This window comes from Clytia hemisphaerica, unplaced genomic scaffold (assembly GCF_902728285.1).
Source record: "Clytia hemisphaerica strain Z4C2 unplaced genomic scaffold, Clytia hemisphaerica genome assembly, whole genome shotgun sequence".
NCBI lineage: Eukaryota > Metazoa > Cnidaria > Hydrozoa > Leptothecata > Clytiidae > Clytia > Clytia hemisphaerica.
The window spans coordinates 41,098-66,801 of record NW_027103808.1 but is presented as its reverse complement, the minus strand read 5'-3'; the positions used below and the strand labels follow the sequence as shown (position 1 = coordinate 66,801).

Genomic DNA, 25,704 nt, shown 5'->3' with positions numbered 1-25,704 from the left:
CTCAGATTAAAGCAAGTTCCTTGATTCAAGAAACCAATTTTGACGGCCAACATTCGGAGTTTGTAAAATTACGAAAAAGCCTAATTTTAAACGATATTTTAAACTAGTTCCCTTGAGATACTTAAAATTGGGCCAAGCAATGTCATATTATTTCTTTTGAATACAAAAAAAATCATTTCTATTCTATCGCATCATATGAATATGTCATTTGAATGCTCACGGTCTTTATAAAGATACTGTAAGACAACTTTGGTGAAATATGTCATAGTTCCATAAGTACCACTGGGTGCACTGTCGTAAAAGTATCGACAGATGTTATTACTCGCGTTGCACGGTCTTGTCATGTTCGTTTCTTCCCTTGAAGCGCAACAAAGGGTAGCATCGCCGAAACCTTCACGCTGAAAGATACAAGCGATTTAGGACAGTTTAACTATAAATACCTATAAGCTCCTACAATTTATTCTGGATAATCTTTCCACTCAAATTAGTCACAAAAACTTAAATCTGCTTCAAAGTGGACACTTTACATTTCAAACAGTATATCTAGAATCTTGTTCCTCTTTTCCTTTCAGATTTGTCTGTAACGCCGGAAAGATTTACCGGGCTCCCGGAGGGTGCTACCCTTGTCGACCGACGGGGGCGCTCCGCTGGGGTTCGAAAAATGGACCCTACGTGGGACTCGAAATTTGCGAAAAAAGTGACCCTGAATGGGACTGAAATTCCAAAATTTTCTCAAATTTTCTACTTTTTCCCCAAATTTTCCAAAAATAGGCACCCTACGAAGGACTGATTTTTCTATTTTGGTGTTTTTGCGACCCTACCTGGGACTCGTGGAGGTTAAAAAAGGTACCCTGACCAGCGGAGCATCTCCGTAACCCATCTTGCCCTAGTACCGGGCTTATTCACGACTCCCCACACTCAAAAAAATCTAAATTCAGTCTACATGTTTTTTTTATAAGCATATGTTTTTTGGGAAACAAGCTTAGAGATATTTTAGACTCAGGCTCGAAGTATGTTTATCGTATGCTTATTTTTCCGAAAAATTCGAGTCTCCAATTTTTCCAAAATCTGTCGTTGCTATACATGAGGATAGGGAAATAAGTAATGACACAACAATTGCATTACACCAACTTCTTTTTCATATTGCATAATGCATAATGCATAATATTTGAAAAATGTCAATTTTAGAGGCTATAATAAGGAGAATCTGAGAGATAATACTTTCAACAAAACAAATATACCATTTTCTACCAGAAAATAAAAGGTAGAAAGCTGTATATTTGAATTTTGGACGATGAAGAAAATCCATGATACACTGAAAATGCTTGTTGCCATTTTGATTTTCATAGTTGTATTTTACAGAACGTAGTATAGTGTAGAAAAAACACGAGAATATCTCCTCCGTATATTACTTTTCTTACTCGAAACCGTAAATTTTATAGCAAGATCTTTATTCTGGGTTTTCTCAGAGATCTTTTCGAACAATTGCTAATAAAGTTCAACGGGTTTTCCCTCTTACAAATCATTAACCATGTGAATGCTTTTTGTTAGATAAGCCAATATAAATTAAAAAAGAGTTTCATGCAAAAGCTAGATAAAAAATTTCGGATTCGAAAAGTAAATATCATGGGGAAATCCCTCTGATTGGAATGTTTACTTAAGAAACTCTTCAAAAGAGGTTTTCGCGGTTTTAGCCTCTACAAAGGAGAGTTTAAAAAAACATCGTTCTGTTAATTACACAATACTATTATGCATTATGCAATATGCATTATGTTTTATGCATTATGTACCCGTCGATTTTTACACACCTCAAAAGCAAGCTCAGTAATATGCTTGCAATATGCTTATTTTTTAGACAAATTCAGGTCTCGGTATGCTTATAAACGTTATGCTTATAAAAAACAAACATGTATTTTCAATTGCGCCAGAAAAATCCACTTTAAAATTGTTGTCACGGGTCCTAAGCAATGGTTCCTTAGTATTACCAAAATAAACTCTCACCAAAATCAATTCTTAGGTTTCAAAAACAAATATAAAGTAATGAAAAGGTGCTGGAGGGCCGATTATGTAAAGGAAAAGAAAAGCGACATGTACCGACCTGCTCGTTCAAGAACAACTTGTTGGCTTTCGAAACGAAAGTGTCCAACGGTATCATTTTATCTACATTCAAATGAATATCACGTTCCATGAACACATAGAGCACCATCAAGACTTCCACCACAAGTTGTCGATACTCAGGATACACAATCTTGTTCAGCTCGTTCTCTACGCGTAATGCGAACTTCATCTCCCCTGATGTATTCTAAAATGTACAAAGCGAAATGTGCATGTCAATGGAAAATGACTTATCACTTGTATTGGGACAAAAAGTTCTATAGCAGACTAATGTTATCATGGCCTAGGAAAAACCGTGATGTCTGCTACAAGCTTAAACCAATGTTGTATTGAGCCCTTGGAAAAGTTAGTTTCTTCTTTCATTAGTTTCGACCCTCAAACACCATATACTTACCTCTTGTGTGAGCCTGTGCTCCAGAAAGAAATTCCCATCAACTGATAGACCGTGGCATCGTGTCAGAACGTGCCATATTTTGACGTAGAAATTACTAGGCACGCGGTTCAATGCACCATCCAAACAACGTCTTCGCAGCCACTGTCCGATCTTTCGTGGATGCATATTCTCGTTGTCTCCTCCTCCCACCTCTTTCTTCTTCATGCGCAAAATTTGACTGATCCTCTGGAAAAAATTTATGATTTTATTGGGGCTACAAAAATGAAGATTTCACTGTATGGGGGTGATTGTGACGTAGCATTGTCCTAAAATCGTTATCACTTTTGAATCAGGTTTGAAGATAAAGCATTGAGTTTTAAGAGCAAGTTTCATGTCTCTACGCATAACATCAAAAAGGCCAGTGGGCCGAGATTAAACAGATGGCGCGATTTTCCTGACTATATGTTATATGTTCTAAACTCTCAAATAGACGGATAATAAAGGTTTTGCTTGACAAGACATAACATCTTGTGTATGTAAAAAATAAGAAAAAAAGCAAAGAGCTACCTTGACAGCAGTTCGGAACATAGCAAGTCCGGAATGAGATGATTCTCCTGTGTCGATCACCACCGACTTGTTCAAGTCTGAAACCCAAAGAATTTATTTATCGATTTCCATGATAAAAAACTTCAATAATTTAAAATCAACAAACAAGAGCTACTCTGATTCGAAGTATTTATGTCGGAGAAAGAATTTGACAACCAGAAACACTCTTACCCATTTTAACACCGAATTCTTTTCCAGTCAGAATATAATACAGCAATGATTTCATTTGGAAAGGTGTCAAACTCATCAGTTGGTCGGCTGCTTCCTCCCCTAAAACAATGATATTTTCAGAGAATACACATAGGATCCCGAAGTACCATATGGGACTTACACACTGCAATGAGCCCAGCATCAAAGGGAATCATTATCCTTGAAGAGGAGCTTGCGCGGTACACTCAACACCCAATAGATACCAGGCCCCATAGTATGACGATATTCGTTGAAAAGGTTTTCTGCTACACAAACAGACTATGCTATAGGCTAAGACAAATCACTATGTAAGAAAAAAGCCCAAAGCTGAAGAAAATTCGCAAACGAGTTTTTTTTTTCGAAAAGAGTTTAGAGTAGTAGTAGAGTTCGCCAGTCGTTTCTTCGAAACTGTCCCGACGATTTTTCCCATATACAGTAAAACCTACAATTAACGGAAAAGTTGAAAGTTTATAAAAGGCGGAGACTTCTAATTAGCGGACACCGACCCTATTCCCATGATGGTGTCCGCTAATTTGAGGCTCACTGTACCACCATAACAACTGCAAACTCTACCCATGTATATTTCCCGCCTTTACTATCCCTGTAACGAACGATAACATCGTCTACTACACAAAATGCTGCTTGTCATACTCAGAAGTAAGAACTAAAGTCTGTCCAGATATAATTGGCAGTGGAAACAAGAATGCATGTAACTTTTGATAGTCAAATATAATTATGGAAATTTTTTTTGCTTGTTTTAGAGAATCAAAAGCGCTATATTTGAATGTATTTTGGTTGAAAAATTCGCGATTTTTAGCGGTTAAATTTGCGATTGTAAAAATTGAGCTTTTTTTCTACTGATGCTATAACGTTCATTTTTACACCAGTGGTAGTTCAACCTTAGGTTAAGAAGTTTGTTAAATTTCAAGGCAAACAGAAAAGTCCTTCGGAAGATATGGGACCCGAAATACCCCTTGGTAGCACTTTTCTGTGAAATATCAAATCTCCAACTTTTTACTAAAAACGGGGGTAGTGATATGATTGATAAAACAGTTTTTCGATCATAACACATTTTACGATCTCTTTAATGACCTCATAGCCAAACTGTGTTTAGTGTTTTGGGAATTAGCAAAGTTCTTTAGACTTAAAAATAACAAAGGCAATATAAGTTCATGCTTATCTTTTCAATAAAAACAATTATACTGTGATTTCACTATTCGTTTCGAAATAATCAATGATAATTGCACTGTTCAAAAAAGATAACATAACCCCCGTTTTTAGTAATAAGTTGGAGATTTGATATTTCACAGAAAAGTGCTACCAAGGGGTATTTCGGGTCCCATATCTTCCGAAGGACTTTTCTGTTTGCCTTGAAATTTAACAAACTTCTTAACCTAAGGTTGAACTACCACTGGTGTAAAAATGAACGTTATAGCATCAGTAGAAAAAAAGCTCAATTTTTACAATCGCAAATTTAACCGCTAAAAATCGCGAATTTTTCAACCAAAATACATTCAAATATAGCGCTTTTGATTCTCTAAAACAAGCAAAAAAAATTTCCATAATTATATTTGACTATCAAAAGTTACATGCATTCTTGTTTCCACTGCCAATTATATCTGGACAGACTTTAGGTGGCAAACTAACGTGGATGGACGAGCATGCAAGTTACCTGTCAGACCAGTTGTTCGTGCGTACTCAGCTGCCATCACTTCCATGATCAAACCTATCCGTATCTGCAACATTCCGTCGAATAAAGCAGGGTGCGTTTTCACGAACATCGCCAAATAAGTCAATATTTCCTATGAGAGTTAACGAAACTCGAAAAACAATGAAACGGAGAGCATATTATTCACGCACCAGCTGATCCAGTGGCAAATATACAGTTGTTTAAAAAGCTTTCCTAGCATGTTCCAAGTAGATATTAATATTTTATCTTTTTTAATGATTAAAAAATGGACATACTTGCGTCAACACGGCGGAGCTGCTATCACATCCACATGAACTGTAAATCAACTTTTTCAAAGCACGTGGGGGTAACGGTCTAAAAAATAATAAAAGTGAAATGATTAAGCAATGTTTTAAATAAAAATTTGTGTCGATCGAAGTCTCAAATCTAAAGGAGGTTAGGACATTTAGATAGGAAGAGATAATAGTTCCCTATGATTCTCATTACAAATTAGAGTAGAGCATTCTTACTGATCGATGATTTCTTCACGTTGTAGATGTGGCAATCCGACACCAATTTGCTTCTGGTGAACTAACAGCTCCGTGCAATTCTAAATGTTAAAGATTGCATAGTATTATGTATTTGGAAAGTAGGATGTTTGGAAATGTTAAAAGATATCATTTCATAGAAAGCAATAAGAACAATATGTTTCACAACCACTAAATATAGACAACTATGGATTACATAGATGCAATAAATTGAGAAAGAAGAAACGAATAACGACAGAAATATCTTACTGGACCAAGGTATTCGACTTGTTTCCGTAACATGCCAGAAATGTGCCGAATCAGTCCCCACGACTTTAAATGACATGCCTTGAAATGAAAAAGAAAAAAACATTTCAGAAGGCTTTCAGGAGTTTCAAGAGTATTTTAATCATTTTACTCTTTTCGACTTCTTTTCGACTTTTTCAAAACCATTTGAAGAATTAAATGACCCAATTCTTTAAAGCTTTCCTTTTCCCACGGGATATCATAAAAATAGACTGTATAAAGATCACAATACACTCTTACTTTTTTATAAGCATACCATTTATAAGCATAATTAGGCTCAAATTCGGCAAAAAATAAGCATAATGCTAAGCATAACTCCAAGCTGAAATACAAGAAATTTGTGCAGCTTTTCTAAAACGCTGACCTTTTTAGGGTTGCTTTTAAAGCTGTTTGAGCTTTCATGGACCAAAGATTCTCACCAACGGCGCAAAATTTCAAAGAAAACTTTCATTCTTTGAGCAGATTCAATGTTCCGACTTAGAAATACAAAATTTTCTTGAACCCAAAGAAAATCAACAAATCGAAGTCTAAGCATAAATTAAGACTGACAATAAGATTTTGCTAAGCATATTGAGCCTCGACCCGAATTTCCCGCATGCTTATAAAAAAAGAAGTGTATAACCCTAATCAACCAAGCCCGTCATTATTTTATAACACTAAGATGCGACATCCTGGAGAATCCTAATCACTCTAAAATTCAATCACCCTCAAAACGTTAAGACTACCTAATGAATATACCAATCTCAATTTGGTTCAAATTAGGCAATACCTCACAACAATGCACTTGATATTTCTGATCACCTTACTTTCAATGATGATAAAAGAATATTTGCATAAGTAGACGAAATAAAAAAGAAGAGAGCTGACCTTTTCATAGAGTTCCCTGAGAAGCTTTTCGACAGTGCAACCAGGATTGCCGTTCAGCGCAACATCAAAATGATATCCTCTACAAAGTAAAAATCCCCTTTAATTGAAATAATCCGTGGAAAAGTAAACTTGTGGGAATCATGTTAATTAAGAATATCAGGATGGTCATTTAAAAGTGTTGTAGAGAGATTCGAGCCATAGAGGTTCGAGCTACGGATAAATTACCCGGATGATATCATCACGAACCTTGTTTTATACAGAAATTGTAGTATATCGGCTTGTTCATTGATATCGGTGGAGTTTTCCAACTGCTCCCTCACTACCTCTATATCCACCTCCTCCTCTTGTTCCATTTCACCATCACAAACTTCTTGGTCACGTGATCGCATACCGTCCAATACAAAACCACGCACCAAATCCGCCACTGAATCTAAAAACGAAAATCGAGAGTGATAATAATGTCGCGTGTGAAGGTGAATCTCATTTTCCGGATTCAATTGAATGGTCGATAGTTGAGCAAATTTCCTGATAAAAAATTCGTCTAGACTGAGTGTTTAGAGCCCCGTCACGACACCATCAAGTTCTAGGGAACCGTCATAATGATGACGGAACCTTTACCATGAGAGCTAAGAGCTACCGTCAGTAAGATAACGGATCTTGCGGTAATGGCTCAGCCGCAAAGTCCTAATAAGAAAGGTTCTGATGTGCGAAAGACTCTGAGTAAGTTACAAAAAGCACTTTTGTGAAAGCAAGCTTACTTTCTTCATCAGAGGAGGAGGCACCCCATGATGCAGCACGACTGATGGAACGACTTCGAATGACTGAACCATGAACACTCAAACGGCGATCGTGACTGTTGCACTGTGAAAGAAAAGAAGATTCAAAATATTCATCCATATGTAACAAGGCTGTGTTAAATAAAGCGACAAAAACAAATAAAAGATACTACTAAGCAATACTCACTCTACCACGTTTTGATTGTGAATGAGGGAGATCACCAGGTCTCGTGGATTTCGTTGGATCAGGTGCAAAAGAAATCAAATCTAAAATTAAAAGCCGGGACTTTTAAAAAGTCTTCGCAGTTCTTCAGTAAAGATCTAGTCATAAAAAAGACTTCCAGAATTTGATGGACGCAAAAAATATGAGATTACCTTCTAGAATTTCAGAATCTACAAAATCAATGTTTTTGATACTGGATCGTGTTTGCATTTCCGATAATTTACCAACTCGGATCCTATGAGGATATCAAACGATACAATGAAATGGCCAACATACAAAATAGATAAAATGATAGAAATGAGATGGGAAAGTAGTTGTAAATACAGTTCACTTTCAAAAAGCGGTGACCTAAAGGGTGGGGAGAGAAGAGACAGTAGGGTCCGCTTATCAAAATGTCGCCATTTTTTGTGTCTACTATTTTGAGACTGACTGCCTTTTGGAGGGTATTAATAAGAGAGTTTACTGTTTCTTGGGCCATTTCCCAATTTCTCAACGAATGAAATAGCTTGCAGTTTGAATGAACAGTACAAGCATCGGTCGACAAAAAAATTGGAGGACCAAATAATGATAATGAGTTACCTGACACTATACAAATATCCACTGTTGACTTGCAACAAAAATTTCCCAGCAGTCGAATCCAATGAACCCTCTACAAGATAAAAAGGAATACGAAAAAAGTGAATGGCCTATTTGTCAGGTTTGTTTGCAGGCGCTCAACAAAATAATAATGATAATAATAATATCAGCGTAATGAACGAGAATAATGACATTATCAGCTCGTACATAGCTTTTATTCTTAAAACTATTCACCTGGAGAATTTCAGCAATAGAGAAACCTTTTTATGTACTCTAGACGTACAAACTTTGGTGGGTACAAACTATCGTGGGGTGGAAAAATAGCGAAAATCACGGCATTATTTTTCTCAAATTGTTGGAAAGAATATTCTTCGCAAATCTTGTGATCGCAACCAAAATTTTCGAACTAAAATGGTATTCCATCTTCTTGAATTAAATCATCCGGCATTGCTATATTTCTTCGACTTTAACTTTATTTTCCCCTTGTGTTGCCTCGGGGGAGGGGACAATAATTGCAATCTCCGCGAAACTTCCCACAACGACCACTATTATATAGAGAATAACTTGAAAGAAAAAGACCACATGACATAAAAATTGACGTGAAAGCTTTTGACGTAAAAATTGGAAAATAATTGTGCCTCTCAGAAATAAATGGCGAAAGCAATCTGAAAGTTTCTTCCCTCATTCTACTTTACTGGTAGAAGAGTAGTTCGTAGCCATTAGCCTGTCTAGAAAAATTGAGCATGCAACACAAGTATTTTCATGGAAATCATTTTACAGTTCTCCTTCTCACAGACCCAGTAAGATTTTTTCAGCCAGTGGGAGTAAGAATAACGGACCAAAAAATCGATGGGGATTGATTTGTTCATCGTATTTATTTCAGCGGGAAAAAAATTAGATTATAATTTTCCACTGGGGACGATATCTTGGTCAACTTTTCGAGTAGGAAGGGGTCCCAGTGAGTCTGTGAGAAGGGGGTGTATCTGATGGTGAATCATTGTACAAAATTTAGGATCATTTTGACATTTTGATCATTTATCGAGTTTACAATTTCTGCAGATTGGGCGGTTACCACAGAACAAGCAATCGCTGTGGCGGACTTGGGTGGAATTCTAAATTCACTTCTACAAATCAATTTTCTAAAATGAATTTTAGAGATGTCAAGAAGTTTAGGTTTTATTATGCGGTTCAAAAGTTAGAGGGAAAGTCTAGCATATTTTGTCAAAATAGCAAAAATCTACCTAGTAGAGCATGGGTAATAGGAAGAGTTAATGTCGGTCGACCAAGTTGTTTCCAGTTGGAACGAAGATATTCGATTTCTGTTTTGAAAGAGTCGATCACCAGCTCGTTGTCCAAGCACAAATAAAATTGACGGTAATCCAAAAACTACAAGAAAAAAACAAAGAAAGATGTCAGTCCTTAGTTTGGTGTTAAGTTCTGACTAAAATTGATTAGAAAAATATTTTAGATGATATCAAATATTAGGCCCTTTGTTTGATTCTACTCAACTTCAATGCTACAACTTCAAACCTAGACAGCTCAATGGAACCAAAGAAAATATTCAGTTTTAGCTATTACTTGATTTACAGCTTTCTATGACAAACTTTCATTTGTGCAGAAAGTAAACCATAATAGGGGGACATGTATTCAACATTAGCGTTAAGGAGAGAACCGGGTTTGCGGGTTCACATCATGAAACGTGACGGAGTCACTTTCCAAAAAAAGACATCGTTAGGAGGGGGCCTTGAGCATGCTGCAATGCAATTGATTACATTAAAAAAACCTTGCGATATTTTAACACTTATAAAAAAACAGCAGGAATTTACAAACAACACAAAAAAACCATAAACAATGCCACGTATTGATCATAAATTAATGAATGTTAGATTATTCACAAGAAAGACTGTCACATTGTCCATTGAAAACTGACGCATTCTGATGCTGAATAATTCATATTAAAAGAGGCTTGTCAAAGAGAAAAGCGAAAAATGAAAACAAAAAGAGAGAGAGAGTTGTTGTCTAGTTCAAGTTTCTGTTGGAACTGAAAAGCGATTGTGTTACTCAAGCCACCTTATTCGTAAGCGCGTCAAAATGCGTCTTTTCTTGTACACTGCAACTTTTTTGGCTGTCACGCACGAAGGTAAGAGCTTGCTGTCGTTAGTTTGCTATTGTGTATAGTCGTATCTTCAAACTATTAAAATTTCAAGCAACTTGAAACAAATCGATAAACAATAACTCGCAACATCTTTTCTTCTTTCAAAGCTCACTAAGGCCGACTATCTGATGAAAATAATTCGATTCTTCTAAATCAAGCTTTTCTACCTAACATGATTGTTAAATCTGCAGTCTAAATGAAAACCGGCCTTCTCCCAATAAGAGAACGACAGTCAAATGACATTTTCTTTCAATGCTTTTAAGTATTCGGTGTGTCTGAATGTTACAACAATATGGAAGCCACCACCACAGCGAATTGTACAGCGCAAAACAATGGAACATGCTTCACAAGAATGGTCTATATCAACGAATCAAGCCAATCAACAAATGTTACACGTGGTTGTGCAGCAATTGATGCTTGCAAGAACAACTGTGCAGTGCAGACGGTTGGAGCAGAGAGTACACGAACGTGCGAAGATTGTTGTTACAAAACAAAGTGTAACATGAAGAAAAATTTGTTCGACGGAGGAATCAGCTCTTCCTCTCATATCACCATCTCAATCCTCACCGTCCTTGGGTTGGCATTGGTAGCCCGGCTGTTTCATTCGTGAACCACAAGTGGAAGTTCATTAGCAAGCATCCACTAAACATTCAAACCCATCACCATGTCATTGAAAACCAATTATCTCGTTTGTGTTGAAGCTAGTATCATTATCTTATACAAGTTCTCTTTGAATATATGAATATCTAATCGCAAATTATTAATAATATCATTATGTGTATAAAATGCGAAGATAAATATAATTAGGTGTAGAACATGTAAATACCATTATCATTAAAATCACAGTAATGAAATAAAGAAGCGTATATCTTACTTGTGGAGTAAATGCTAATAAGTGACCATCTGAACGGTACAAACTTCCGATACCAAATATCCCCAAACTTGAATTAGGCCTACAAGAAAGTATGGATATTTGAAGCTAAAGCAATGCTTCAAGACTAACTGGGTTAAAATATTAGAAACGCAAGCTTTCCTTTTCATGGAATGTTTCGTTTTTCTTGAGTGAGAGGTCTGATCACAACGTGATATTTTATTCGAAAGGTGAACCCTCGTATATGGCCAAAATAATTTAGTAGCCTTCCCGTTAGGATTTTGTGTCACAAATAAGCATGAAAGAATTATTTTACCTTCCACTTAAACCCAGCTTTGCATTTTGACCTTTAAAAGCAAGAATATTCGCATTTCAGTTATAATAGAATACAATAGAATGAAAAAATGAAAAATCACTTCGACACACGCTTGGCATTGTGATGACTTGTTCCTCATAAATCCTAATTAGGAGTAATCGATTTGTAAAATGAGGCTGTTCACTATACAAGTTGAAAAAAGCGTCACCTAGGTTGTTGTAAAGACGAACGAGGCATTTAGCTGGCAAAATTCTGATGGGCGAAACTTCTTCAACAGTTTGCGATTCGATTCCTTTTTCAGCTAACAAATCTTTGATTTCCTCATCTTCTGCTATCAGTGCCACTAGAAAAATCAAAGAAGGTCGTCAGTGTTCATGCTAAAGCAAGTAATTAATCTGAAAGCATAATCTCATTAGTTGTTTCTGCTGATGGGGCTATGTTATATAAATATTTATACTACAATCTCGGTCAAAATATATTGACAATTTTGGTTAATTCCTAATTTTTAGAAATTTAAAATTCGGGCGAAAAAGTCGCTTTTGGGCAATTTGTTAAATTTAATCGAATATTTCAATTCGGGAAAGATTTATAAACTTCCAGGCTATATTCTAGACCATTCTTGAGCTTTTGGATCCTCAGATTCTAACGCTGAAACTAAGAGTTAAAACTCTACCCTTCCAACCTAAGTTAGAGCGCATCCAAACCGTTTGTGGCTATGAGATTTCGTGGAAATTTCCCTTTTTTCTCAAATATCATGACCTTCATTGTACACCAAAGTTTTAGCCTTGTTTTGGTGCTCGTCATACATACCCCCAAGGATCGAGTGGAAATAATTTGAGCCAAATTGGAGCGTTTTGAAGGGAATAGGGCAGATTGTAGCTCAACGGATGTTATGATAATGATAAGGGATTTCGTACAACGTACAAATAACAACAAAGACCGAACATCTTTACAGAAAGAGACACCAGTACTGGCTTTGGTTATAAACACGCAATCCAATTCTTAAATAATGAAACACCTTTACCTTGAACAACGAGTTCTGGTTTGGGTGCAGTGACGTATCGCCGGTTCAGTGGATCTAATTCGCCTGCAGCAACAAAACCCTTTAAAAAGAAAGTCATTAAAAGTCAAACTATAAACAAACAAGACGACTTAAAGTCGAAAATTTCGCATAATACTTGAACATCAACGACGAAGACGCGTGAAACGTGACTTCTGCAGCATTATGCATTTTGAATGAAGCGTTACACAAAATATACACAATGTATTGTACACACAGATCATAGACCCTGTTTTTTTAATGAAAAATCTCAATCCATTAAAAAAAAGATTCCTTAAAAAATGCGACTAAAGAATTCCATTCTATAAAGCGTAAACAAAATCTTTCAATTCAGAATAATTCAGAGAACTGCAATATACTTGAGAAAAATGGAAAACGAAGAAGAAAAAAGAACTTTTCAATCAAACTGTGTAGTTCATTTGTTTTGAAATTTTGCTGCTTTGATTGGTCAGTCATTTGATGGCTGTGCAAGTTACCCTCCACTGATGTAAGTTACCCAACTTCACGGTACTTGCTAAAACTGACTGTTTGTCACAACTGGTTTCACTATTAACACATAACTATCTGGTGAAAAAAGGAGAAAAATATCATACCTGTGCTGTTTGTAGTTTTGGTGAAGAAGAGAAGAGAGAGTAATGTTGTTGTTTGTTGTGGAAAATTAACTCTTTTTGTACTACTTTTACTGAGCATGATCAATTTATTGGTGCATTCACTAACTACACAAACGCATAAAATACTTAGGAGTAAACAAATATTAAACCTCTTTAAACACTCTACAAAAAACCAGAAAATATGATAAAAATTTATACAGCAGCAGCAAGTTTCAAAAGCATTCAAATACATGTACAATCAAGCAGCCATTAAAAAGTTCTCACGATGAATGTTTACAAAGGCTTGGTTACACTTCTTGCACTAGCGTATTTTATTTATTAAGAAAAGCCCTGTTTTATATCACTTTTTATCTTTGTGAGTGAGTCCACCTTTTGAATATTGGCCGTAGTACGCCCGCAGCCAAACGCCCACGCCATAATTTGCGCCCGAAAAATGTCTCGCCAGCCAGACACACGGAAGGCTATCGTAATACTTTCGCTAAGCGAAATTAATAAAATTTCGAGAGAACTACAACTGTTCCCCAACTGATCAGACAATTTGTGAGAGAAGTTTAAATCGAGCAACTCATATTTTGTAAGAGCCGCCTTAATATTCAGTACCTTACGATGAAAGTATCAGATACGAGATAAGGAATCGTAACGAGTTACATACGTCTTTCAATAACAAGCCAAGGATGAAAAGGGATTGTGTCCACAGGTGAGGTACATGATCACCACACAACCGTTGTTGACTTCTTGGTTCTTCACGCTCTGCATCCAACTGAAACAACAAATGCAAAATGAAATATTACTAAAATGTTCTTTTCAAGGTTAATCAAAGTAACCAGACATTTTTTTCTTGAGAGATACTTTCCAATTTGTTTAAAAATAAATTTTTGAGGTCTCAAAAAAAGATTTCGGACAAAATTTCAAGCGTCCGAAATCTAAAGAAAAAACTCATCAAAAGTTTTATCGAAATGACATTTTTAGAAAAATATCATTTTACTAAACGAGTAGATGATTATTTAGATTCAGAAGTTTCGGACGACTTGATCCTTTGTCTGATTAAGTTCGATAACAATAATGGTGTAGCTACTGTGTAATTTACCAAAAATATGGAGCAGCTTTTTTTACCTTCTCCAGAGGAACGTAGAATAGTTCTGGTAACAAGTAAACTCCATCTTCAGTTTGAATCAAAAGTCTCTCCAACAATCGACTGTATTTCTCCACCTTTTAATTGAGAACATATACATATTTCACTTTGCTTGTCATTTGTTAACAGTATAGACAAAGAGGCCATCGTTACTCTTTTTTGGAACCATCTTTCCGAGAAGAAAACTATCATTTTTAGGTGTCATCATCCCACTGGAGAAAGTGGATATTATGCTATTGACCAGGGTCGAACCTACCATGATCAAATCACGTCGATGTCGGTAGACATGAAATTTGAAGTAGGACGCAGGTTCCTTGGAGAGCAAGATAATTATAACCCTCGTTTTGATTTCAAAACCGTAATTTCATTCAGAAGAATTCGATAGAACTGTATTTTCTGCTTCATGGTTCAGCGATAACTTTAGAACCCCATTTGCATTAGAAAATAAATTGAAAAATGGTTTTGTGACCGACATTCCAGCAAACAAAGCAAAAAAATACATTTTTGAGATTTGATCGTAATTAGCAATGGGTGAAATTCTGCTATCTAATAATTGATTTGAGGTTCACCGCTGGCACCGCTGCAGGCTATCTAATGACTTGTGAACGAACGTCTAACTCCTTCTAGAACCGTAGATATGAGCAGAAGACATATACGTTTTCAGTGGCACGCTCATAGCGGGAAAAAAAGTTCCTCTGGTGCGTCGGCGATAATATCTTCCTTTAATTAAAATCAAATGTGTCGTGATTATACATAGTAATTATCGAGAAATCATTATTACAATAATTACATCAGAATCTCAACGTAAAGATTGCCGTGAAGACAGAAAGTTTTGGCGTGATCTTTACAATAGTATTTTGGTTATTTCATTTGAAGATCCCCTGAATATCAATACTGGGGAAGAATTTAGTTGTTTGAATGGAAGGTGTGTTAGGACCAGTCACTAGTGTAGATTAGACGATAACACTGAATGTATAGGTTCGCATGTTTCATGACCAGCTCGCTATCTAAGAAGATGGAAGGAACAAAGGACCCGGGAAAACACTTTATTATTATGCGTTTGCAATGAGAGGTTTAAAACTAACCCCTTTAATATATTGGAAACAATCTCCACGACATAATATGAAGGAGAAAAGTTTTGTAAGTGGAAATAATGTCACACTAACGACCTTTTTATGGCTTGAAAACCACTCACGTACATCATTCAGGAATTTTTACTCTTCATGTAAACAATTTATTGAGCGATCACGATTAAAAGATCTTTTAAACTTTTTTCCAACACGAGAGTATTTGCTTTTTTTTGGAATTCAGTTGTAAGTAGTCTGAATCAGTCAAACTGGCCTGAAAACCCCGAAGATGATTTCAGTAAACGTCCAGGTGATGCGTTTGTTCCCTAGAAAACACGTGAACGGTACAAACAGGAGGAGTTGAGGAAAAACAAAAATGTTAAATGAAGGAAATGAAGAACTTTATGATCACGCAAAATATTATTTCAATATGAAAATCGTGCTGGCCTACAAACAGTTCTATAAATTAATCTTTCCTCCTGATATTCTTACTTCTTACCTTACACTGTGAATGCAAAATTGAACTTCCTACTCATGACATTCGAAAACAACATATTTCTTATTAATTTAGATTGAGTCTACAATTTCACGAGATCCATCAAAATAGCACGCACAAATCCTTCCTATAAAACTCTAAATGTGATGTGGAAGAAAATGAAAAACTCCATGAGTAAAGCTAACAGGGTCTCTATGTGAGACATTTATAACCATATTACTTTATCGGACCTTTTTAAGCCAGCCCTATTAGCATTACTCTTTGGGACTGCAGCGGATCAAGGGCCATCATTACATTAGCCAAAGTTTCCAATTTACACCAGTGGATACTCTAGATTGAACAGTGGAAGATTCAGGTGCGGCGTTTACTAAAGACAGGCGTAGAACGGCTGAGAGGGTGATTTCGAAATCGCAAGTTGAAGCAGAGTGTTAACATAACGGAAAGTGACGGAAAGTGACGGAAAGTGACGGAAAGTGACGGCATCGCGTCAAATATTTTTGATTCGAAATCTAAATACACAAAGAAAAAATACCGTTGGCGCTTTCATTCAATTAACGTGCAAAAATCGAATTAACAACCTTTAAATGCCAATTAATTAAACGTGGTCGTTAATTCTCATCAATTCATTCATATATTAATGATTCCCATCAACAATAAACTGATCTGTCCGAAACCGCAGCTATTGCACAACCAACCTCGACAAAGAATAAATCGTACGGTCGTGCAAAGCCTAGAATTACCACTCCACAATTTACATTGGATTTACAAAGACTTAAAAATGAAATTTTGGTTGGCATGAATTTTCAAAATCAGAGATGGATTTTCGTTTTGAGGACGAAACTTGATGAGAGACGAGGAATGATGGATTAATTGAACTGTCTGCCGGACAATTAGCGAATGGACAATTAAGCAATAAGCGATATCATCATCTAGAATTAAGCAACATCTGCATACCCTCTTGTCAACAAAATGTTTTTCCAAAATCTGATTAATATTTCCGTTGGAGGAAGCAGGATGATCAATGACTCAACACGAAAATATTTTGACCTATCGTTTTGTTTTTCACTACTCTCTGGTACCTAATAAACGGGGGGTTTGGAATAAGCGGGGTGATTGAAAAAATTCTCAAACTTATTAAATTCTCAAACTTTCAAAAACATTTTTCCAAAATTTAATTGGAATAAGAATTTTCGAAAAATTAATTAGCGGGAGGAACGCTTATTAGGTACCCGAAAGTAGACGTGAGCAAAGAGGGAGGAATGGATGAAGTTGTTTATCTAGCATGTTTAGTTGATGTTTAAGAAAGTTACGATTCACCAATCCTTCCTTTCAAAAACGTCTGGTTGTTTCTTTGGAAAGAGCGAGATCTTTCGATAACTCGAAATCCGTCTTTTGATCGATCACTTCTCTGAAACGGACAATAAAAAATCATCGTTCAAACTCAAAACGATGCCTGCCAAAATTCAGTTATGCAACTAAAACATCACTGTTAAAGCAAGTTAAAGCTGGTGCATTATTTTAAGGATAGTTGAAATGTTTTGGATGAGACAATATATGACCGCAGTGTCTTGGAGAGTGCCGCTGGTCAATCAGAGAACCCTTTCTCATTTCCAATAGTCAAAGGTAGGGTCTCAAAAACTCAAAAAAGAAAACTTTCCTAGTCTCGTAGCATGCCTTTTTTGAATAATTTTGGAAAAAAACAACAACAAATAACAGACTTTTTATGCATCTTTTCTGTATTTGAAGTGTAACCACAACATCTTGGCAAAGCTCGAAAAATTTGAAAAGGCACGTAAGGTCAACATTGACAAGCACTTATCAAGATGCTGACAACATACGTGAAATGTCGTTCAAATTACACTAATCACTATCTTATCGTCCAGTGTTACTCTTTGACATCAAAAAAATTCTTCAAGGATAAAGACTCTTACACTTTCAGGAAAAATATGCTTCTTTTGATAATGTTTTAGCGCCAATTTCGTTTTTTATTTATCCCAGCTTTAAAAATAAATACTGGAGTTTGTTTATCGTGGACATTATTTGTGCTGAAGAATATTGTGATAGCAGGTTTATAGAATACGCCCATATAACTTTCAGCTGGAGAGGAGGATTTTCCAAAAAGCAGAGAAATGACGTAGCGATCACGTGACATGATATCGAATGAACAAAAAAGAATTTCAATCATTTTTCATGGTTATGATGATTCCCTGTTGCAAACTGTTTTTCAAGCTGTTCATAAAATATGAAAACGTGCATTCATAATAAGTTTGTATAAAGTTCAAGGTCAATAATATTGAGTTATTATACCTATTATGTCTTTTTATTGGATTTGTGATAAAGAAGCTTTTCTCAATATTTTTTTTTAAAGTTTCAGACGTATATAAAATGACGACAAGAAAATAATTCTCCTTAATGTCAATGAGGGCAACCAAATGATTGATTAAAATTGTTTCAAGTTTTAATGACATCACACATAGATGTGGACAGGAGAGAAGAGTAAAGTCAGAGTCTGAAGAGGTTTTTGAAGGGTTTGTTGTTGCAGATCTCTGACATCCAGCCAAGAAAATATTGTATTCTCTCTCACAGAGAAATGAAATTTTATCTTTTTGTGATCGTGCAGAGGGATGAAATAGTTTGTTGAAATGAACAATCATGAAAAGGGGGATGATTAATACAAAATACTTTAAAATGCTTACAAAACAAAAGTCACAGCGAGTTCCATCTCGAGAGCACGCAAGCATATTTCTGTGTGAAATACATCTATTGGCTGATTATACAATACTTCTTTAGTGCAATACATAATGTTAAGCATATATTAAATGATGAAAAAAATTGTTCAATCAGACATTCGTTTGACACTGGTTTTGTCGTGTGTTGTTTGTTAGAAAGGTTGGAGGGAGGATAAGAAATTTGACTATTAACTTGTTGTTTGGTTCACCTAGAATTTTCAGTCGATCTCTCTTACTTTGATTATCTTCCGTACAGCAGTGGGCTGTGAAAGAATGTTGAAAATATAATAGTATCGAAGCGCGTCGCAATTTTTCTTTTTAATGATCAAAGCTACTCTAAGGTGAAGTGATAAAAAAGACAATTGTCAAAAAATCCATAGATGTCTGATCTGTTAACGGATAAATAGCCTATACGCCCCTTTTTGGTGCGCCCTGCCACCATAATGTTAATTGTCTCCAACTGCGGCTGAGGTATCATTTTCAGTATAACAAGTTAAAGCCAATAACTATATAGATTATCGACTTAGATGTTGATTCAAATCTTAAGAGATCAAAAAAGTATAATCTATGGTTAAAAGTGAAAAAGAAGAGGGAAAGATTGATAAAGAAAAATGTAGGAGAGATTGAGAACTATAGACGTCATTCTTAAAATCTTGATTACGCAATCGATCACTACGTAGTAAGTAAAGGGTGAGATAATGTTTTTTAGGTCTTCGGTAAAATCATTCAAAGATCAAACTGTAAGAACGGAATTGAAGGAGATTCAATAATTATAATTTACTTGTCAAGAAAAACGAGAAGGGGTTAATAAGGTTACAAAAACACAAACTCCCACCCCCATTTTCAATACTCTTTGAAAGAAAGCCTTCATTTCGGAGCCAAGTATGTTTATAAAGCGATATATTGTTTGAAAATACGGTTTTGAGTTAACTTGGTTCGTATTTCATTACTCATTCATTAGTTCGCATAAGCCAACCTTTCGAAATACATGACGTCACATAACAGGAGAAAAAGATTAAACAGTTCTCTCTGTCACAAAATCTCAATGTGAAAGAATTTTGTTGAAGTTCTGAAGCGTGATATCTGAACAAATGCATTTTGCTTTGAGAAAGTCAGCGTAAGAGAAGGTCTTACAGAAGTTTCCTATAGTTGAATCAACATTTAAACGGCTTTGATTTACTCGCATAGAACAACATTTTTATCTGTTTGAGAAAAGTATTTGATATTTGGGAACTTGTTATTTCCGAAACCGATAAAATTATTTGAGACGATAGATTTTAATAGTTTGGCATCGGAGAAAAGTATGATCGATTCAAAGCGATTACATAAGTTTTGAAATGATTTTCAAGAAAGAAAAGTTGGTTGTATGTCCATGTTGATCAACATAAGAAAAGAAAACAATAAGATTTGGAGTATAAGGCAAACATCAAATTTGATGTGTGGTTTCAATCAAAAGGGGGGGTTAAAATACACAACACAACAAGAAAGAAGAAATTTTTCATTGCGATGGCGATGGGTAAAAAGAGAAGAGAGGATTGATGCAACATGAGATTCTTTATCTTAATGATGAAACGAACCTTTCAAAAAAAGTTTAGCATCACCGTGCCAAAATCATTCCTCTATCAATTGAAAGTTCATCTCTTTCGTCAAATAATACTTGTACGATTATTGCATGGGTTTGATGATGTGAAATGGATTTTATTGATAGTGACCTTTCTTTATAGAGTCATTAAGTGAAGTTTTGTAAGGAGAAAGTCATTCCAACTTCACAGTTGCATGTCAGAAATCACGAAGAATATTAAATGTTAGAGTAAGATAGATAAACACTGAGAAAATCATCCGTTTTGGTTCAATACTGACACACTGTATTAGTTCAGTCTCGTTCAGCGATCTAATGGTCAGTGCTTAAAAAATCTTTTTAAATGACAGTTAGTATTCTTTATGCTTGAGGCGAAGATAGAGCACCCATATTTGCATCACTTAGAGCATGCACTTTTAATGAACGCTATAATATGGTATGTGAAAGTATTCGAGAAGAGAGCCAAAATGGAAGTGACGTTCTGTAGTTTCCATAACAACCATAATTGAAAGTCATTAATATTGGTATGAATGCTGATTAGAGGGAAGAAGAGAGTTAGTTCATTCTTCAAATTGTGTAGTAGTGAGTGTAAGTTAGCTGTGCAAATCTCTATTATTAAAAGAACTTGTATGTGAACCGAGCGAAGGAGAATTTTCTTTACTGAAATGTGTGGTTTTAAGCTCCTGGTATTGAAGGATAGCTCCTGAAAGGTATTGAATGGGTTGAACAAAAATGAAAAAAATGGTGGACAGCCAGCATTATATAATCAAATAAAGTATATGGCATGTTTTGATGAAAGATGAAAGACCAACCATCTGAGCAAATACTTTTGTTAAGAAAAACGAAAACTGGTTTATTTGAAGGGAGTTTTACCATATATGGCAATATTCGAGTTTTGAAGGAAGAAAGAATTTGGCGAATACAGGGTGGGGTGAAGGTTTTGTCCCATCTACCCACATAACCTAAAATCAAGTATTCTCGCAACAAAAAAAGAAGAAAGTCCCTTTTTCGTTGTCGGTGGGGGCGAAAAATTTAATATAGAAACGAGAAGCGAGAAGTTAAATTATTTTCATTGTTGGTACCGACTTTTTTGCTTCTTTATTGCCAATCTCTTTCCTTTTTCTTTTCGAAAACGTAATTTCTGCCGATTTCATCAGCGACTTTTTCCTTTGTATTTGGAAGAAGATAAATATATGGTTAGCAAAAAAACCAAAACCGTGGGCTACAAAAAAGTGGAATATTGAACAGAATAAAGAAGAAAAGAAGAAAAGTTTGAATAATTCATGTCGTAGTGAAGGGTTTCGACATATCTAGAAATCTATATATCTGTTTTGCTTCAATCAACCAAATGACACATTATATATTAGTCAAGAACAGCCTCACGGACAGACTTCACTTCGACGATTCATTTACTGATGTGAGACATGAGTACGTTGGAAAGAAGACATGGAAAAGCTTGCTGTCAATTTGTGTAGTTTTATCTACGCTTTCTGAGAATATAATCAGTACGTCTTTCAGTTGAGTCAGATAAAGAAAAAGGTTTGAATTCTATGAACAAATAGGCAAGAGGTCAAGGAGAAGTTTTTCACTTCGAAAAATTATAAGAAAAAAATCAAAAAGTTTCAATTGATGAAAGACGCCTAACGGTAGATTAAATCGTTAAACCAAGAGTTAGTCCGGTTAAGGCTTAAGATCTCTCTCTATCTTTTTTATCCAAGTGGATACTTGTAAAGCTATGGCACAATAAAACCTTTTCTCTAATATTAATTGAGTTACCTATAATAAAGTATGCCGGCTTTACAATGTAGTTCAATTAAAAAGCGATTAGTTGGAGTTAATTAACTGAACATTAAAATCCAATGAGAACAAGATGGTCTGAGAAAGAAGAAAGGAATTTGCCGTCCTTCAAGACAGGACGCTTGAATTCATGGATAAACAAAAGTACGGGAGTAGCTAACTTAAAAGAAAAGGTACTGAGGGTAGAAAAAGAAGCTAAAATATCATTCATACAAATGAAACTTCATATTATTTGCATGTTTGATTTCTTTTTTATTTATGAAGAAACTCTTCTCCGCAAAGACTTTTTCACTTCTTCTCTTGTCTACTCTATCAAAGTTTTGACGTAGGAGTACACGAAATATATATATATTTTAAAAGATACAACATAAAGAGAAGATTTCTTTTGTCCACAGTAAAGGGCAGCTGGTCTAGGTGAAAAAAACTTGAAAGATGTACAGAGGAACAGAAGAAGAAGAAGGAAAACAAGAGAAAAATGAGAAGAGAAAAGTACGTTTTGAAAAAATAGAGAAAAAAAATTGAAGCAGAAATGTAGAGGGGAGAAAGAGAGGGAGAGAGAGAGAGAGAGAGAGGAGATGAAAACAAGGTTCCAGGGAGCAAAAGAAAGTATGCAAAACAGGATGAAATAGTGAGAACTTATAGCCTTGCAAAATAATATGTACGACATTTCACTCCTTTATATTTTTTACCGATTTTATTTCAGAAAGAAAATATAACTTTAACGAGGAAAGTATTATCAAACCATAAGGATTGCTGTGGTATTTTCAAGGAAAAATATTGTTGGTTTTAAATCACTGGAGGTGTTGTTTTAAGCAATAAACGAAATTGTAGAACAATTGAATTTCGTACGCCCTTATGCCACCAGCGAATAATATTGGTTTCTCTGCTACATCAGATATGGTTACATCCACAATCGGTGTACAGACTAGCTGCCCAACTTCTCCTACTAATCATAACTTTTACAATGATGAAGATGAAGATGACATATGTCCAAAACATTTCACAGATATCCACAAATGTAAGCTAGAAGACACATTCAGTAGGAAACAAAAACCAGATGATATCCAGCTTCAAATTATTGCGATGGAATGTAACCTTCTGTATAAAGACGTTAGGGTAAGTGTTAATCAAATCTCTATCTCCCTCTGACAATGTCTGACATTAAGTGACTAATTCTTTGGAAAAAGTCTTATTCTTTAGGAGAGCAGTTCCAACAAATACTAAATGAGAGTTTGTTTACTGGAGGAAATGTTTTTCTGATGTCTTTTCTTTTTCATTGGTATTCAGGATTGGTTTCGAAAACGAAGATTGAAGTGGATGGAAGAATTAGTTCGAAGTGAAAATACTTTGCGTTCAACATCAGATTCAAGTAGTAACAATAATAGAGAATACAATAAACAAAATTTTACAGCAGCATCAACAACAACAACTACGAACAGCACATCCAATGTAGTGTCTGCAAGTGACTCTAATAACAATTCAATGGTGGTAGCCAACACAAATAAACAAAAACAACAAAACAATATAAATAATAAACATCAACAGCCACCATCTTCCATAGACGATACTTCATCATCTTTTAAGAACAAAAATATGTTGAAAAATAACACAGGTAGTGTAGGACGGAACCATCATGGGATAACGACCACGTGATATTTTGAAGTTCAAAAGATATTGGTAGTTATCGGTGATTGATTGATTGATTGATTGATCAGCTTTACATTGATTCGTTGGTATTTTTTTCAAAGAGAGCGGATGAGGCATATTTTTATTGATAAAAGTATGATCGGGTTTTGGTTACGTGTTAGGAATGAAAAAAAAATTAGAGACGGTCCTAGTGTGGGTTAAAGTTCTTCGTCGTTGGAAAAGATATCGTTGGTTGTGGATCATTTATCGTCTCATTAACAATTATAAGAAAATAAACAAAGAGCGAATGAATGAAATCTGCGCATGTCAAGAAAAAGAAGACCAACAAAAATTTATTTTATCAGTTAGAAACTAAATTATTACAATTTTTTTTGTTGATGTGTAAATGAAAAATTTGAACCACCATTTTAAAAAGACTTTATTGCATCTTTGAATTTTGTTTGCAACTTTCTTATTCTTATTTCCTTTGAAAATCAACTATTTTTTTTAAAGTCAAAAATGTATTTTGGAATGACTTTTGGAAAAGATCAAACATCTTTTGAAAACGAGAACTTTTTTTGAGGAAAATGTCGAAATGAATATACTCCAATTTCATCAGATCTTACATAACTCTGAATCTTACCCTTAATTTGGTGAAGGTCAATAACAAAACGAGAATCTGTAATAAGAGCCTACTTGTGCTTCGTTCTTGTTGTAAATACCATCGAGGAGAAGATAACAAAAGAATAAAGGCCATTCACACTCGATCTTTTCGAACTTGCTTAGCTCGTGTAACTCGTAATGTAGTCTGTGTCGATCCTGAAGAGAGTTTAAAAACATTTGGAATGAATCGAAGATCTGATTAAACGAATGATCTCCTGTAAAAATCAAAACAAATATATATAGCAACTTCCTTTAAATGATATTGGGCGGGTAATAAACTAAAGATGCAGGAATAAAAAGTTGTCGAATACCTCATTCATACAATGATGTCCATCCCTAAGGAACCTCTTGCAACCATATGAACCCTAAATAAAAAAGTATAGAAAACAATTACAAACGGGCTTCCAATTTCACAACTTAAAGGTGACGAGTGATCCTAATACAAATCAAATCGAATCGAAAAACCCAAATTACCCAAGTCGTCCATTTTTCAAACTGATTTCGATAACACACACAATAAAAAAACAATTAGTACTAGTAATCGTATGGTTTGGAGTGCAATTAACGATTAATCACGAGTAACAAAGGAGAAAATAGTAATTTGCACGAGTCCGAAGGACGAGTGTAAATTACGGTATTTTCTCCTTTGTTACGAGTGATTAATCGTTAATTGCACGACAAAACATACGATTCCGAGGTAATCGTCAGTAAATAATCATTAGTAAATCATAGTTTCTTTTTGTAAACATTCGAAAACCTCCCTTTTTTCTTTTGTTTAAAAGAAAACATTGCAGAGTAATTTCTTTGTTTTCAATTAAAAGAAGCTATTGTAACATAAAATTTCTTTGTCCTTTTTTATATTGAAGAAGAAAAATTGTCTTTGTTTTTTATTATATAGTAAAAAAAGTCTCTGACTGGTACTTGGGAGAGAAAAGAATAAGGGGACAAAAGTGTCCCCCCGCTGCAGAGTGCAAAAAGTGGTAATAGTGCAATTAACGATTAATCGCACTCCTCTAAGCCAATCAGATTCGAGTAATTTTGCACGGCTGATGATTATAGAATAAATATAGAATTATACTTCAAGTTTCCCAAGGATTTCACTTTTGGTAGCATCAATGATGGTAGTATCTTCAACTGCAAACGCTGGATAACTGATAATACTGAGCAACGATGCACTACATTCCTAAATATAAACAAAAGTGATTGGCGTTTTCTTTCCACTTTCTGTTTGGTTAAGTTAAAAAAGACGTCCCATTACCTAAAAGTAGGCCAGTACTGAGCTAGCTACCATATCATTTCATAACTTTAACTTGTCAATAGTTAAATGGAAGCACGATCCGAGACTGGGAGAAAAGTGACACCGCGCGATGCATGT

The 25,704-nt window shown here is 35.2% G+C and overlaps 2 protein-coding genes and 1 long non-coding RNA gene across 3 annotated transcripts; 2 read left to right on the top strand and 1 right to left on the bottom strand.

Annotated features, from left to right (window-relative positions):
• Positions 1 to 25,512, bottom strand: LOC136806476 (phosphorylase b kinase regulatory subunit alpha, liver isoform-like; the record flags this gene model as incomplete). The annotated part of the gene is given in 25 exon segments (XM_067063055.1): positions 1 to 398; positions 2,099 to 2,302; positions 2,510 to 2,734; positions 3,056 to 3,132; positions 3,266 to 3,364; positions 4,956 to 5,085; positions 5,249 to 5,327; positions 5,483 to 5,562; positions 5,750 to 5,827; positions 6,653 to 6,731; positions 6,899 to 7,082; positions 7,411 to 7,513; positions 7,616 to 7,695; positions 7,804 to 7,886; positions 8,231 to 8,300; positions 9,469 to 9,613; positions 11,257 to 11,335; positions 11,570 to 11,600; positions 11,778 to 11,912; positions 12,594 to 12,672; positions 13,893 to 14,000; positions 14,354 to 14,449; positions 24,363 to 24,485; positions 24,641 to 24,694; positions 25,408 to 25,512. Coding segments are annotated over 25 exon segments (2,733 nt in total), but the record flags the coding sequence as incomplete, so codon positions are not given.
• On the top strand, positions 10,237 to 11,255 carry LOC136806478 (uncharacterized). Its single transcript, XR_010846569.1, has 2 exons — positions 10,237 to 10,367; positions 10,646 to 11,255. It is a non-coding gene; the product is annotated as an uncharacterized lncRNA (long non-coding RNA).
• Positions 22,545 to 24,400, top strand: LOC136806477 (probable serine/threonine-protein kinase DDB_G0283337). Its single transcript, XM_067063056.1, has 2 exons — positions 22,545 to 23,156; positions 23,328 to 24,400. Exons 1-2 carry the CDS (start codon positions 22,896 to 22,898, stop codon positions 23,691 to 23,693), a joined length of 627 nt encoding a protein of 208 aa, XP_066919157.1. The 5' UTR covers positions 22,545 to 22,895; the 3' UTR covers positions 23,694 to 24,400.
• Positions 25,513 to 25,704: the final 192 nt, after the last annotated feature.

Bases quoted from the DNA above. Each gene is read 5' to 3' on its own strand.
- LOC136806477 (XM_067063056.1), top strand. From the start codon at position 22,896: ATGCCACCAGCGAATAATATTGGTTTCTCTGCTACATCAGATATGGTT. The intron at 23,157-23,327 runs GTAAGTGTTAAT...ATTGGTATTCAG, and splicing joins TTCTGTATAAAGACGTTAGG to GATTGGTTTCGAAAACGAAG.